Below are 17,089 nucleotides of genomic sequence, written 5' to 3' on the forward strand. Positions count from 1 at the left end.
GTATTTGTTGTACTTCAAGTTATGAGACTTAATGTTTAATGAACTACGTCTACATTTCTTTGTCACATATAAAAATGTCACTAAAAATAAAATTAGCATTTTATTGTGGTGGGGCTAGCAAAATATTGGGAGTACAAATCTGAAACTTTTATTGTTGAGCCCTGTATGACTCATCCTACATGTATTTTATTTCTTTACCAGTTTTCTCTAGTGTCTTTATGCATTTGTGCTTTCTAGTATTTTCCAAACTTCAAGTAATGCATTACATGCAAGATTGTATGTATGAAAAGAAGTTTATTTGTCAGCATCAAGTATCACAAATATATGGGCAAAAAAAAAAATATATGGCATAAGAAATATATTAATTTAGTCAATAAATAGTCACATATATCAAAACAGTCTAGTCAGAGTCATTCCTGTTAGTAGTGCTTATGGGAGGACTCTTAGAAGACTGACAACAGTACAGACACGAGGTATTCAGTGTTTGTTTACAAACAACAAACAAACATTGTGATTAATCGGATTGCGCTCTGAAAGGCATGACAGGCTCAGGAATAATCGTTTCAACTTCCACTGTCTTAAGGCAGCGCCTATACAGTGTTAACTACATTCATTGTTCAAAAGGAAAAAAGAAACCAAGTAGCAGTACTCGTTCAGACTAGCACCTTCAAGTCTAACAACTTCTCCCCTCAGACTACTCTCATAAGAAAAAAAAAGACAAAAGAAAACAATCCCTGAGCAACCTGTGAGACAAAGGTTCTTTTGATGCTAACAAATAATAATAAAAAAAAACAACTGATTATCAAGATCAACCAAGTCAAAAACAACACAAACAAACAAACAAACAAACAAACAAACCACACAAAGACTGGAGGACTTTGATGGACAGGTAAGCAGAGTGTTTAAACTTGGTTTTCGTCACAAACTTTAAAACAAAAACCGCGATCCTTTAATTGAGTTAACATTTGTGGACCACGGGTTAAAATGTTTAAAAAAAAAAAAAATGTCTGGGGGAGTTAGGCTACACCAGCCGCCGACTCCTATGCACAATCGTGGAATATTTGTAGCAACAAAATGTACCAAACATTCTGAAGTCTAATACTGGAAAGATCTCCTCAGGGATCATATAGTCATCACATAAAACTCGCCCCAGCGGAGAGGCGAGACAAAAAGTCCGACCACTTAAGTACATTCAGCAGGATGGTGAGGTAGTGATGGGGCTCTGCAGGAAGGAAAGTGGGCTGGCCGCTGTGTGGACGGGAATGGAAACCGGAAAGTTGAATACTGTGGTGCTTTTGCCGATGGCAGGGCTTCCAGCCTCCGAGGAGCATGTAGAAGAGGCGAGGACTTGGGATTCGAACTGCAAAAGTTGCCCCATGAAACTGAAGTTGGGTGAGATGATGCTACGCCGCTGTTTGACAAACTCAAACGCCTCTTCGAGCTTTACACGGTTGGTGCGCATCAGGTAAGCCAAACAGATGGTGGCGGAGCGTGAGATACCGGCTTGGCAGTGAACGAAGACGCGTCCACCTCTGTTCCTTACCGAATCTGTGAAAAAAGAAAGCAGATTTGTTTAAACTCAAGTTCAATGTGAAGTGTGCAGTTTTTTTAATGTTCAACTAGCCAACAAAAGTAGGCTGATTCTCCCGAAAAGTCCCAACCACACTGATACAGCAACATTGGCTGTCTGACCAATTCTTGCATTTCCATTTGGTGGAATCGTCCTATAAGGCACCCCAGACCTGTTTCAACTGATAGAGGCTGATAACAGTCTTCCAGTATTGATTCCTTAACTACGCATTCATATGCAAATTCTACCCCACAGTGTTACTAATGAAGGAAGCCATCTAATTAAGGAAACAGGAAAAGTTACATCAGGCAGGGGTTCGAGAAAAGAGGGGAAACAACCCCCGACAGGCCTGAATACACAATAGGGGGGTTCTGGGACCCCTGCTAAGAGCACTGATCTGATAGGAGGGCGACCAGAGAGCTAGACTCTACCTTTTGTTCAGGCAGAACAAAGGCAGGCAAGCATTCAAACGGAGCCAGTTGCCCCATGAAAAGAAGGTCAGGTCACGGCCTGGTGTTATCTGAAAAGGGGGCACCTCTTTAAACAGGATAAGAGGATGATGTAAGCCCTAGAGGCTGTCAAGCTTGGCCAGTACAGCTGGCCTGTTTTGGAGGGAACTTTTGAAAAATTCAATTCAGGCCTCAGTTGAATGGGGGGTTGGGTAGGGAGCTTGCCTGCCTGCCAAAGTCCCTCATATGGTAACATCTGTTCCCCGTTTCGTAACAGGGGATCAAATAATGGTGGCTAAAACAGATACTCACCGATAAATTCGATGGCCTCATTGAACCAGGAGCTGATATTGGCTTTGTGGTTGTCCTCCACTGGAATACTTTTGTACTGGTAGTGGTCTTCAAAGTGATTGGGGCAGTTGGAAGAGACGTTAATGAGGGCTGTGATTCCCAACATGTCCAGCATGTCTTTTCTAGATGCATGGTAGGCACTGCCTAAATATAAGAACGGCAAGATTTCTACTGGGCCACCCTGAAATAAACAAAACAAGAGTTTAATAAAAATCTTGTTTTTGTAAATAAAATGACTTGTTCTGTAGCAAAAACACATATTTAAATATTTTATAGGAGGCTGTAGTTTACCTGATCATACAAAGGGGTTGTACATGAATTACAGGAAGGCTCAGCAGTGTTTGGATGGCAACTGGAGCTCAGAGGCAAACTCAAGCCCTGTGGTGGGACTGGCTTGGTACACTTTTCAGGAAACTCAGAGAAAAATGTGTCAAAACCACCTAAAAATAGTAAAAACAGAAGTCATTAGTTTTGGTAACAGTGGAATTTACAAGTGTCAGCTGAAATAACCAATTCTGACACCAGGCCAACACTGAAATATTAAAGAACAGCTGAAGACAACATTTGGTTGGGAGAAATGTATGATATCTCTATATATAAACTTTTAAAACTCCTGTGACCTCATTTACTTATAATACAGAACTAACATTCGAAACAAAATATTAAAACTTAAATATTTACCCATTTTGTAAATAAAAAAATATAAATTAAATTATCTTATTTGTTTAAAAATATTGTGTATTAGGCAGGCCTAAACAGTGAAATAATAAACTATTTACATTTTATAAGGTTTTATATATATATATATATATATATATATATATATATATATATATATATATATATATATATATATATATTCAGGATCTTTTTTTCTCCAACTCAAAAGGCAGCCAGATTTACATGAATGTTCTCTATATACACACACATTATTGCCTACTATAAGATATACATGTGCTATATATTACTACATTACTATAAGTCAAAGAAATGTTTATTAAACAACTGTACCTTTAAGAAAGAACACACTTGCTCCACATGAATTGCGACACAAAGCGTTCACGGCGAGCATTAAAGTCCCATCTTTCTTCACTTCTCCCATATCCAGACTCCGGTCATCCAGGAAGACGACACTCTGGTATTCCCCGGACAGAAGTCTGTTCCTGGTGTCCTCGTTGGGCACAATGTGCTCTAGTCCCAGACCCCCTCTGGCCCTCCGGCGCACTATCGTACTGAAGCGCACATTAGTGGAGCCCGATATGTGAGACGAGCTGAAGGAGAAGAACGAGCGACAGTCCAGAACCAGACAGTCTGGATCATCTCCGTCCAGGAGATCCCGAAGCGAAGCAGAGTCGATGGCGGACACTTCCATGATGACCATAGTAGAAAAGGATATATCTAAATACATTAAAAAAGTACAAAACGTTCTCTTTTTAATTGTGTTCTTAAAGTTCGCGAGTCCTTTGTGAACGAGAGTTCGTTCCAATAATAGTCCGTAGTAGCGATCCTGAAATTCGAATTTAAATTATTTTGTCTTCAAAGTGAAAACTCGTTACAATGTATTCTCTTGCTCTCGTTCTACTTTGAAAGGCGAAAAGCGACGGTTATATAGTCACCTCCCCTCCCATTTAAATGCGTGACGTCAAATGCACCGCCCCTTCTGGCCCACGTGAATTCGTACGTATGTGCGGTTGAGCCTGGCCAAAGTTGTTCTAGCAAGTCATTCCGCTGTCGGCCATCTTTGGAACGCTCTCGGGAGGCTATTTCCAGACATGCCAGTGCAGCTCCTATCTACTTGAATGGAGAAACACCGAAATCTCAAAAGCGGTTGGTCAAAATTACAACCCAATAACATATTTCAAATCAACAATAAAATTTGATAATACTGGAGTCATTAATTGTGCTTCTTTACTTAATATCACGCTAAAATACGCAATTTTTCCGGCTTGTCTAGCTAATGCGCATGCGTGTTAGCGAGTTGATTGACAGGCGATGTCTGTATCTAAAAGATACATGTAAGGCGGGACTTCCTTTGTTCATCCGTTGACCGCTGGGCGCTAGCGCTTCTTGGTTGGGCGTTCCAATTTCTCCCGTTCATTTTAATTGAAGTGGCTCGTCTCTGCTAAATACTCTCTGGCTTGGCCTACCAAGAGCGCATTATCTGATTCCGTCAAAGCCAGTCGACCTCAATAAACCAAAATACTGGTTATCGTGTCCAGTTTCCGAGTGCGCTTAAGCAATGTTATAAAATAATGATGACGATAATGTTATTGCTGTTGTTTTGTTGTTGTTATAATGGTTTTGGTGTCCCAGCCCAGAGGTTTCTATTTCACTACTCATCATAAGTTCTCAGCTATATTTCAACTTTGTCTCAGATGTTTCTCCTCGAATTCCTTGAGACATAAAAAAAAAATAAAAATAAAATAAAATGTAGACTACAAATGAGACAGTTGTTGGGATACACGTGCGGGTCTTTTTCTCAGGATAAAATCTAAGAAGCAATCAACACTCAATTTAATCTGGTTGCTGTTTTGGATGAACAGTCAAGATATTAAAGAGATTTCATTTGTGATTTTGCTTTTTTTATGATAATCTCAATATGTTTAAAATTCCTCTTTTACTATGACAGTTGTCTAAAATGAAGCAATGTTTAGGATTTTTCCCATGATGTTATTGTTTGATGTGATTCCTTTATGCTCCTTCTCCGATAAACAACAAGACAATTAGTGAACCTGTCATGGCACTCATAAAAGTTTATACTTTGTTTTTATTGTACAGGAGTACATAGTGTGCAATGCCGCGAGAGCAAAGGCAAACCATAAAAGTTAATTACTGTATAGAAACTTGCAGTCTGGTAAATTTCCATCAGCTTCAAACACAAAACAGGCTTGGGGTATATGGGACCATGGAATGACACCTATATTTGTTCAAGACAATGTTTTGACTTATAAGTATACATAGGGATGTATACTTGCTCACTTGAAACACAGTTGGAACACCCTATATGCCCAAGCGTACATATTTCCACTGTCACTGATTCACACTGAAAGTTATCGTCAACAAAGTTTTTTCCACAGAGTTCCTGTAATGTGATGTTTTTATTTTGCCAGTTAACCAGTTTGCACGTTCCTCAAAACAGTGACTAATGCATTGCCATGGATGAAATTATGATGCAAAGGGTTTTTTTGTGAAGCCAGATGGCTTTTTCTTTTTTTTTTTTTTTCTAATATCAAAATACAAACAACATTAGTGACTTTAATTATCTTCTTTTTAAAATCTAATACATTTATTTATTAAATGCACAGCTGTATTTCTTAGAATGAAAACAACTATTCAATAAGTTTACAGAAGTTTTGTTGCTCTCATTTATCCCAACTTGCTAAAACTTAAAAACAAAAAAACAAAGATGCTTTGTGATCATTCTAGCCTTATATGTTTTATCATGCAAGACTTTAATTTTATATTTGATCTCAGAGTGACAGTCCCAATACTTTACAAGAAGCAAAATGACATATGTAGGTCATGACGTCAACATTTGCATTTCTGAAACTTGAGTCAGAACTTGTGGAGGAATACTTTTTTAATCATATCTGGTCTTATTTAACAACTGTGGAAACAAAACAAAACAAAAAGTGGGAAAGTGGCATCGACATTGTTCATGGCAGTAACAGCCAGTGGAGGTGGATTTGACTGTTAATAAACACTGATGAGTCAGCACAGAAATGCAAGCCACAAGATGAGACTGTAATGCAGAACCACATTAATGTATTACAAACTTGTCTTTTGTGCATTTTTGAGATTGGAACAGCATTGTACAGTACATATATTTTCTTAGTGGACAAACAAGTATTTTAAAACTTTTAAATGTAAAAGAGTATACTTTTACACGTTATTAAAATAATGTTAAATTGTCATTTTAAGTTGAACTACAAATGAATTGTTTACATTTTTATTTACTCACCATCATGTTTCTCCAAACCCAAAGAATCGCATATGCAGCTCTTCCCATGAGTTTATAGTGAGTTTATAGTTTGGAATGACATGAGGTTGATTAAATATTTACAGACAATTTTCATTTTTGGGTGAATTATACCTTAAAGAGTGGATTTAGTGACTCACAGTATCCAGGCTTATGGAAAAGAGAAGAAAAAGAAAGAACAATGTAGAAATTATGGAAAATAAAAAAGATTAAATAAATCTCAAAAACAGTCTCCCCACCGTGAGTCATATTTAAAAGTAATCATTTTTCAAACATACATTTCAGTAATTACTTGCAATTGCATGTTGTCTCAGTTAGAAGAGGAAGTGAAAGAGTGTGATTATTGAGGTATTTCCTTTGTGTAGTAAAATAGATAGAATACACAGCCCATTTACGGACAGAGGTGACTCTGGGCAACAGCTGTAAGTCCTGGGAAAATACTTGGTATGTCCTTTTTCTTTACCATATATAAGTTGTATTCATTGTAGCTTCTATTTCTATTTGAGACCACTGACATTTCTAGATAGACCCAGAAATGACACAGTGAAACACATATTGAATAATACACCACATAATTCCAGCAAGACAACATGATGACTATGTGTTATCAAATAAACCTTTTGAAAACTTATTTTAAAATCTGGACCTACCCGAACTTAGAAGTATAATACTGTTTTGTACCTTGTTGTTAATTGACTGTCTCTGTTATAGACAATAAATACAAATGACAATAAACAAATAACTATATATTGCATATTTGAATTTGTCCAGTTATGAGAAACCATATTGACCCTTTGGAATTATCTGTGTATGTATGGTTCCTATAATGTATGTTCAGATCTTCATATAAAAATAAAAGACTTAAAAATCATTATTGGAAAAACTTTAAATTTAAGTATAAGATACAAAAGCACTGGAGCATCCTTCTTTTCCAATAACCCAAACGATGTGTCATTTTTGGGATAACCTTTACCGATACTGACGGTGGTCAGGAGGACTGTGTCTTGGCCATTTTTAAATACAGAATTTATTCACTTTGATCCACTGCTGTTGATTCGCTCATGTGTATAGAATCATAGTCAGGTTGTATGACAGTTTCTGTTGAGTTTTAGTTCACAAGCTCACAGTCTGCTGTAGAATGCACAACTGGGAATTCATGGGCTCACAAGTTTTTCATTACCTTCCATTCAAGAGGTCATTGTCCTATAGGTTCATAGACAGGACGAGTCAAACGGTTGGACATACCTGACTGAATATCTTTTGATCTTAAAAGAATTTCCCATTCAATTCAACACTAGTGAAAGTGATAGTTCACCCAAAAATGAAAATTCTCTCATCATCCCAGATTTGCATGACTTTCTTTGTTCTGCTGAACACAAACAAAGATTTGTAGAAGAATATTTCAGTTCTGTCGGTCCATACAATGCAAGTGAATGGTGGCCAGAACTTCGAAGCTCAAAAAGCACATAAAGGCAGCATAAAAGTAATCCATATGACTCCAGTGGTTAAATCCATATCTTCAGAAGCGATATGATTGGTGTTGGTAAGAAACAGATAAATATTTAAAGAGCACTTATTATGGTTTTTCAAATATTACCTTTCATGTAGTGTGTTATATAGCTGTTTGTGAATGTAAAAAAGTCTGCAAAGTTTCAAAAATCAAAGTGCACGACAAATGGAGTTATTGACTCCCAAAAGAAAGAACCAATTCTGAACACCTGAAACGAGTCATTAGTAATTCCAGGCTTACTTCCTGTACTAACCTACATAATTTGGTAACAAAAAACCCTCCTCTGGTCTTCATTGGCTGCTTGTGAACAGTTTTGACCCGCCCTCAAACATTACACTAAGCAGTAGACCAATCACAACAGACTGGGACATCTGACCAATCAGAGCAGAGGAGGCTCTCTGAAAGGAGGAGTTTAGAATGAATCCTTTTGAACGGATCTTTGAACGAGTCGTTTTTGACACTGGGAAAAAAGGTAATGCTACAATTTCAATTATGAGCAAATTAAAGTGTTTTTTGACCTTGGATGCATGTAAATCTATTGTATGAGACCTTTAAAACAAAATTAGGCACATTTAAAAACCATAATAGGTACACTTTAAGTCCTTTTTTACTATAAATTCTCCTCTCTGCCCAGTAGGTGGCGATATGCACGAAGAATCCGAATTGCCAAAAACAAATGAAGAAGAATGTGGAAGTGAAAGTGGACATTTAAAGTAAATAAGGACTTAAATATTGATGTGTTTCACACCCACACTATCGTATCACTTCTGAAGACATGGATTTAACCACGGGATTACTTTTATGCTGCCTTTATAAGCTTTTTGGACCTTCAAAGTTTTAGCCACCATTCACTTGCATTGTATGGACATACAGAGCTGAAATATTCTTCTAAAAATCTTCATTTGTGTTCCGCTGAAGAAAGAAAGTCATACACATCTGGGATGGCACGAGGGTGAGTAAATGATGAGAGAATTTTCATTTTTGGGTGAACTACTCATGAAGCTCGATTGAAGGCATTTGTGGAATAATGTTGATTCCCACAAAGAATAAAAAAGAAAAAGCTAAAATCGCAGTTACAGTAAGCCACATACATTGGAAGTGAATGGGGCCAGTCCATAAACGCTAAAATACACAAGACATAAACATTAAATAGTTAACACGATTTTAGTGTGATAAAACTGCTTATACTCACTTTATCCGTTTAAAGGTATATCCAATATTACAACTTTGTTTTCATGACAAATCCCTCTAATCATGATGTATGAGATATGAGACACAGATCAGGTTAGTAAGCAACATTTTTGGCTCATTACACAATTTCCTTTCTTCAGTTTATTTCATAGCCTAGCCCTGATGACTTCACTATTACTGTCAAATGTAAAAAAAAAATAAAAAAAACAAAAAAAAATCACATTTTTGAGGCCAGTCATGTAGAATTCCAGCAATAATAAAAAGATTCACATTATAAAACAGCATTATGCTCAGATTACACATTTAGAATAAAACACAACAACCAGTTGCTATTTATTTGTTGTAGGAACAGCATTTGACTGTTTAACCACATAAGAAGGAAGCTAGTAATACTGAACTTTGAGTCTTGAATCTCCCTAGGCAACACGTGAAGTTGGCACACCACAACGTGTTTCACAAAGCGGAAGTAGAATCATCGCGGTGCCGTTCGTCAGACCAATAGGATTGTGCAAAGCGTCCTAAGCAGTCGTCACATCCGGTTTGAACAGCCGGCACGATTGAAGGAATAATCTGGAGTGGTTCCTGAACTGTCTCTCTTATCTTTAAACACCTTTGGCTTTATTTTGAAATCGTGCAATCACAATGACTTTCGATGTTCGGAGGTGAGTAGCGGGTTAAAGCAGTTCGGTCGCTAGTTTGCGATTTTATATGTAGTGCATGAGTCAAACACGATCACAATATAGACACAATGGCTGCATCTCAACTTCTACTGAGCTACCTACCTAGACAGCATTTGTGGGCATCATATGAGCCGATTTGTTGCCCCATAATGCTGTCTAGATAGGCTGCTTGCTATATTTGGAAAAACAGCAAATAGTTTTATAATGATATATTGTGAAAACACTATAAATTCAGTTTTAGTTTTATCTCAAAATGTTTTGTAAACTTTGTTTAATAGCATAAAACTGCTCTTGATAAATATTTATGGATCATTGACGTTTAAACAAATGCCCAAATATGATGTCAAGGTAGGCAGCACACTTGGTTTTAAAAATAGTTGAATAAACTACAGGAGAATAACATGCTTTTTTCAGCTTGTAGTATTGTGAAAACACTTTTAAATCCATTTCTTCTACCTCAAAATGTTTTTGCAAACAGCTTGATACATTTTTATGAATGCTTTACATTTGAACAAATTGTAGAGGATGCTGTCAGCACCTGGCTAATGCATGCAACATTTATTAGTTATTTATTTATTAGTTTTAGGTGCACTTTTAGAGCTGGCACGTGGATTAGTTGGAATGTGATTATTTTTCAATGTTGTGCATGTGCCTTTATTCAACAGCAGTCTGTAGGGTTTATAAACACATTAAAGGCTGTTTCTGGATAGAACTGAGCTAGATATTTGTTAGTTTTATTGGACTATTAGATATTGCATTTATAAACCTGATATATGGTACATTGTCCATCCCTTGTTTTTTAAGCAAACAACTCCAGTTCCTGTTCACACACAGTTATGCAAATACAAAACAGGCCCCACAACATATGAAAATTACATTTATTTCATCACATCATGTGTTCTGCTGCTCTAAAGCATTGTATATGAAAGAACAAATTCAAGATAATTTGTTTTTCTGTTCATTATTCAGAGCCACAAGACCATTTATTCATTATGTAATTATCAACGGCGAGTTGTGCTATTCACTCTGAATTAAGGAAGACATCTCTGGAATGTTTGTAAATATAATGAATCCTTAACATACCCCCATAACAAGGTTTTCCTTTTGCAAGATTGCAAAGTGTCGTCCATTTATGTGACTTTTTGTGTGTACATTTTTTGATTTATTTATTTTTATCCCCCTTTTCTCCCAGTTTGGAATGCCCAATTCCCACTACTTAGTAGGTTCTTGTGGTGGTGTAGTGACTTGCCTCAATCCGGGTGGCGGAGGACAAGTCTCAGTTGCCTCTGCTTCTGAGACAGTCAATCCGTGCATCTTATCACGTGGCTCATCGTGCATGACACCGCGGAAACTCCCAGCATGTGGAGGCTCATGCTATTCTCCGCGATCCACGCGCAACTCACCACGCGCCCCATTGAGAGCGAGAACCACTAATCGTGACCACGAGGAGGTTACCCCATGTGGCTCTACCCTCCCTAGCAACCGGGCCAATTTGGTTGCTTAGGGGACCTGGCTGGAGTCACTTAGCACACCCTGGGATTCGAACTCGCAACTCCAGGGGTGGTAGTTGTGTGTACATTTCTTGACCAGGTGGAGATGACGCATTACTCTCTCACTAATACAAAACGTAATTCGTTTCGTCCCCATTGTTTTACATTTACATCTTAAGGATGCTTTATGTAAATATTTGATTCACGCTTTGATTTTAAATCAAAATGTGTGCCTTTGCTTCACTATATTGAAATAAATACAGTGAGGAATGCAAAAGCGTTCAGATGAAAAGGCTTTTCACATATTTGTCAGTAGTTTGACCCTGAACGATGTGTCACATTTCTTACCTAGCTATGAAAGTATGGATGCCAACAGACATTTTAATCAGTCTGATGAATACAGTCTGTTTGTCTTGATAGCATGTAGAAAGCGACATTTAGTATCACAATTCTATTCTGTGCAAAACTCCAGACTATTATCAGTTTTCATATACTATTGATATGTTTCACAAGCCTTATTCAAATTCCAGGAAGAATGTCAATACAAAATGGTAGAATACATCAAGCACTGTGAAATGGCAAAAAAGACAGCTTAAGGAGTCCCTTAAAGTTTGCACACAGTTGCTTATCTTCATTAACATATTATTTATGGTTATTAGATCTTCAGACACGAGCATATGTCATATGTAATGTCCAATCATCAGAATAGCTCACTAACGTACTACTATTTCTGCAGTATAAATTCAACATAATTTGTACAGAATGCATTTATTCTATATATATTATATATGTAATTTTCTGCCAGTTAGAATTCAGTGTTTAGGTTTCTTTACTACTAATAACTAATTATAGATAATTTCCCACTAGTTAGAATTCAGTTTAGCTAAAGGTTGTTGCAAGGCAAGTTTATATATATATATATATATATATATATATATATATATATATATATATATATATATATATATATATATATATATATATATATGCACATTTCCTACACAATAGCAATTCAAAGTGCTTTACATATAATAACGATAAAGAAAATATAAGATACATTAAAAATTATTTTAAAATCAGTTAAGAACAAGAAATAAGAACAAAAAGTAATAAGATAAATAAAAAAAAAAGTCAAAATTATTCAAATGAATAAAAAAGAAAACAGAAATAATGATGCAGTACAATCAGTAAGTGCAGCTCAGTGAAGAAATGCACAGCTAAACAGATGTGTTTTCAGTCTGGACTTGAATGTTGCTACTCTTGGTGAACACCTGACCTCTTCTGGAAGCTGGTTCCAGATGCGGGTGTCATAAAAGCTAAACGCTGTCTCACCTTGTTTTGAGTGAACCCTCTGTATTTCTAACTGACTTGATCTTAATGATCTGAGAGGTATGTTAGATATATATTCAACAAGCATATCTGCAGTGTATTAAGTCCTAGGCCATTGAGTGATTTATAAACAAGTAATAGTACTTTAAAATCAGTTCTAAATGTAACTGAAGCCAGTGTGAAGACATGAGGACTGGAGTAACATGCTCAGATTTTTTGGTTAGGGTAAGAATCCTGGCAGCAGCATTTTGAATGAACTGCAGCTGTCTAATGGTATTTTTGGGAAGGTCAGTGAGGAGTCCATTGCAGTAATCCACCCTACTGGTGATAAATGCATGAACAAGTTTCTCTAAGTCTTGATACTTGATACAAAATATCTAATTCTCACAATATTTTTTAGATGATAATAGGCTGATTTAGTTATTGATTTGATATGATTACTGAAACTAATACTAACAACTAAAATCAGTCACTTTCATAATAGCTTATAGTTACGGTTTTATGCTATTCACAGTGCTGGGTTTACATGGTAGTGGATTACATGTAATCTGAATTAGGTAATCAGATTACAAAAACAAGTACTTGTAATTGGATTAAATGACATTTAAAAATACTCGTTATTGGACTACAGTTACTTTTTTATAGATTACATGATTACATATTAACAAGGCAACGGCAGTAAATTGTTAATAACTTATTGATCATTTTCATATCAATATCATCATATTCTTCCCCCGAAGTGCAATAGTCTCACAGATGAACATTTTGAGCATGTGCTCCTTTTATGTTACAACAGTAAGATATGCACCTCAGATAAGGAATAGGTGATGGACTTTTACTAAGTAGTAAGTGTTAAAAGTAAGTGTGTCAGAGTTTTGAGCTGTTAGCTTTGACCTAGCAATGTCATTGCTGTGATTTCAGGTTCATTAATGTTTCTATTGTTTTATGCACTTAAAACGAACTGGATATGTTTTAAAAATATATGTATGATTTCTTACTACCTCACCAATGGTGTGCAGCTCACACATTGAATTTAACTGCTTCAGAGGATCTAGTAGCTGCCATCTCTAAGGGTCCTGCCCGCAGGGTACATGATAGTTCAAAGAATGGATTGCATTTTTTCCTCTTTGTACTTTTATGTTAAAATGATGATTATCCTTCAAATGCATGTGACACAAAATAAAAAAAGAATTAGGTTGTAGTAAAGTAATCAAAAAGTAATTGGATTAGATCACTCCAAAAATGTAATCTACGAGATTGTTACTGATTGCATTTTTTGTCATGTAATCTGTAATCAGTCCCTGATTACAATTCACATGTTATCTGCACATCACTGGCTATTCAACACTTTCTTCCTGGTTGCATTACAAATACTAATATTTGCACAGTGTTATTTGTTAAACAAAATAAATAAATAAATAAATAAATTATGCTTTGTTACATTCTGGTTGCTGTTATTGTACATTTGTACTGTTCAGTGTCTGCTGACATCTTTGAACAGCTGGGGGTGTTTGTTCTGTTGTAATTCAGGAAATAAGAAATATCTGACGGATTCAATCAGTGTACTTCTAAACAGCCAGGGGGAGTGTGTAAATGTTCTGCCTCTTACGCAACACATTGAAGTGTGTATATATTGCCTAATCCATACAGATTTGTGTCGGTACAAAATGTCTTTGAAGTGTGTCCTGCAGTATTGAAAACCAGAGTACACAACTGATTTGTATTGGCAGACAATTGAGGTAATCCTAAATGTTACATTTTTTTTTTCCAGATGAGGACACACTTTTTTTTATTCCGCATTTAGTAAAGAAAGACATAAATGGAATCATATGCTGAAAGCTATTGCACAAGATATGTTTTCATTAGTTATTTTTATTTAGATTAATCCAGTTTAAGACTTTCTGACTTTTTCTGTTTTGGTAAAATAAGTGCTATAGTTTTCAACTGTTAGATAAGTTCTCAGATAAATACCAAAATAGAGATAGCGTTAAAAATCAGATGAGTGTTATAAGCAGCACTGTGATTCATTTCCTTTGACAGTAAGTTCTGTGTGGGTGTGGTAAAACGTTCAAAATCATCAGAAAGACAAGATGGTGTATCTAGCCTTATATCTCGCATGTCCATTTTGTGGTATTTGGTTCGCAAGAACATTCTGACTTGAATGAGTGAATTCAGACAGATCAACTGAACCACAAGGTGCAGTTAATCATCGTTTTGCTAACAAAAAGTTTCCCAATATCAAATTAGTATTGAAGTTTAAAGGAATATATTTGGGTTCAATACAGGTTAAGCTCAGTCGACAGCATTTGTGGCATAATGTTAATTACCACAAAAAATAATTTTGAGTCGTCCCTCTTTTTCTTTAAAAAAGCAAAAATCGAAATTACAGTGAGGCGTTTACAATGGAAATGAATGGGGCCAGTTTTTGGAGGGTTTAAAGGCAGAAATTTGATGCTTAGAATTTTATAAAACCACATTAATTCTTCTGTTAAATCTCATGTGTTATTTGAGCTGTTATTTAAATCATAATTTTTACAGTCGCTTTACGGTGTGTTGACATTACATCGTCATCGCAACAAAGTTGTAGAATTGGATATAACTATACACAGAAATTATTAGTAAGTGATTTTATGTGATTTGAGACCACATCTCAAAGAATGCAAGATCATGTAGATTTACACTCTACAATATCAGGAAGATAAGACCCTTCCTCTCTGAACATGCCACACAACTTCTTGTTCAGTCACTTGTTATAACTAGACTGGACTACTGTAACGCTCTCATTGCAGGCCTCCCTGCATGTGCAATTAGACCCCTGCAAATGATCCAGAATGCAGCAGCACGTCTGGTCTTTAATCAACCAAAGAGAGCACATGTTACACCACTCCTTATCTCTCTTCACTGACTGCCGGTTAATGCACGTATCGAGTTCAAGGCTTTGATGCTGGCATACAGAACAGTCACTGGGTCTGCTCCAGCATACCTAAATCATTTCTGCAGAGCTACGTGCCTACTAGAAGCCTGCGGTCAGCTAAGGAACATCGCCTTGTTGTACCAACACAAAGAGGCACCAGAACACTTTCCCGGACTTTCGGCTTCATTATACCACGTTGGTGGAATGACCTTCCCAACTCCATCCATGAAGCTGACTCACTTTCTGTCTTCAAAAAATGGCTAAAAACACATCTTTTCCATGAGCACTTAACCAGGCACTTGAATCTGTTTTGAATGCTATTCTGATGCTAGTGAAATGTTGTAATATGGCACTTTTTGTACCACTGTCTCCTTAAGATGATTCGCTTATGTGTTCCTCTTTTGTAAGTCGCTTTGGATAAAAGCGTCTGCCAAATGAATAAATGTAAATGTATCACACGAAAATGATGTTAACACATATTTTTTACATCTTGTGGCTATACTTTTAAAACAGTCTTTTAACGTTTACGGTTTGGCCCCATTCACTTCCAATGTAAGTGTCTCACTGTAACCCAGATTTTTTTAAGAAAAGGGTTGTCAAAATTAATTTTTGTGGTAATCAATAAATGCTGCTGACTGACCTTAACTTGTATTGAACCAGGAATATTCCTTTAAATAAAAAATGAACCACCTCATACAATGCCACCAAAATATTTTGGTCTTGATGTCTTTTAAACAAAATATCAAACCAAGTGTCATATGCAAACAAAGCTTTTCTCAGAACTAACTTTTCTGAGCAATTTTTGCTATGACTTATAAGAACTGATGTTAAAGTGATTTATTTTTACTTTTTCTCCCAATTTGGCATGCCCAATTCCCAGTGCGCTTTTAAGTCCTCGTGGTCACGTAGTGATGCGCCTCAATCCTGGTGGCGGAGGATGAATCCCAGTTGCCTCCGCGTCTGAGACCATCAACCCGTGCATCTTATCACGTGGCTTGTTAAACGTGTTGCCACGGAGACATAGTGCGTGTGGAGGCTTCACGCCATCCACCGTGGCATCCGCGCTCAACTCACCACGCGCCCCACCGAGAACGAACCACATTATAGCGACCATGAGGAGGTTACCCCATGTGACTCTACCCTCCCTAGCAACCGGGCCAATTTGGCTGCTTGGGAGACGTGGCTGGAGTCACTCAGCACGCCCTGGGATTTGAACTAGCGAACTACAGGGATGGTAGCCCCCCAGGTTCACACAGGTGACAAACTATGGACATTGTCCACATCCACAAAGTGTTATAATAGTTTTTGTCTTCATTTTGAAGAGTTTGTCTGAAATGTTTTACTTAAAATGTGCCTGTACTATCTTTCTTTCAAATAAATGTCGCTTTGGTTTAAAATGTTATCTGATTCAATGACATGCATCCATTTTAAAGTGTGACTTAATTGTCCAAATACTTTTTACTGTATATTCTCCATCTAAAACTAACCAAATCCAGTCTCTTACAGGAAGTGAAGACATCATCTAGGGTTTTCAGTAGCTTTAGAACAGCGTGTCCTTCTTCAGAGATTCACACAATAGGTTCATACCTTCTACATCCTGTGAGCTCTTCTGTCACAGTGAACTGT

At 36.7% G+C, this 17,089-nt stretch overlaps 2 protein-coding genes across 7 annotated transcripts in view; one reads left to right on the plus strand and one right to left on the minus strand.

The window, feature by feature from the left end:
* Positions 1–494: 494 nt before the first annotated feature.
* On the minus strand, positions 495–3,947 carry LOC127412852 (dual specificity protein phosphatase 1-like). Its single transcript, XM_051649524.1, has 4 exons — positions 3,382–3,947; positions 2,662–2,810; positions 2,332–2,551; positions 495–1,548 (listed from the first exon to the last, which is right to left on the minus strand). Exons 1-4 carry the CDS (start codon positions 3,776–3,778, stop codon positions 1,193–1,195), a joined length of 1,122 nt encoding a protein of 373 aa, XP_051505484.1. The 5' UTR covers positions 3,779–3,947; the 3' UTR covers positions 495–1,192.
* A 151-nt stretch (positions 3,948–4,098) lies between these two features.
* LOC127412854 (endoplasmic reticulum-Golgi intermediate compartment protein 1-like) overlaps positions 4,099–17,089 on the plus strand; it is a 52,929-nt gene continuing 39,938 nt past the window's right edge. Inside the window, exons 1-2 of one of the 6 annotated variants that reach the window (XM_051649528.1) lie at positions 4,099–6,793; positions 9,471–9,712. In XM_051649528.1, the coding sequence (XP_051505488.1) occupies positions 9,693–9,712 (20 nt within the window). In that variant the 5' untranslated portion in view covers positions 4,099–6,793; positions 9,471–9,692. The other 5 variants (XM_051649526.1, XM_051649531.1, XM_051649530.1 and 2 more) reach the window with 5 other exon arrangements.

Source organism: Myxocyprinus asiaticus, chromosome 22 (genome assembly GCF_019703515.2).
Source record: "Myxocyprinus asiaticus isolate MX2 ecotype Aquarium Trade chromosome 22, UBuf_Myxa_2, whole genome shotgun sequence".
Taxonomy (NCBI): Eukaryota; Metazoa; Chordata; class Actinopteri; order Cypriniformes; family Catostomidae; genus Myxocyprinus; species Myxocyprinus asiaticus.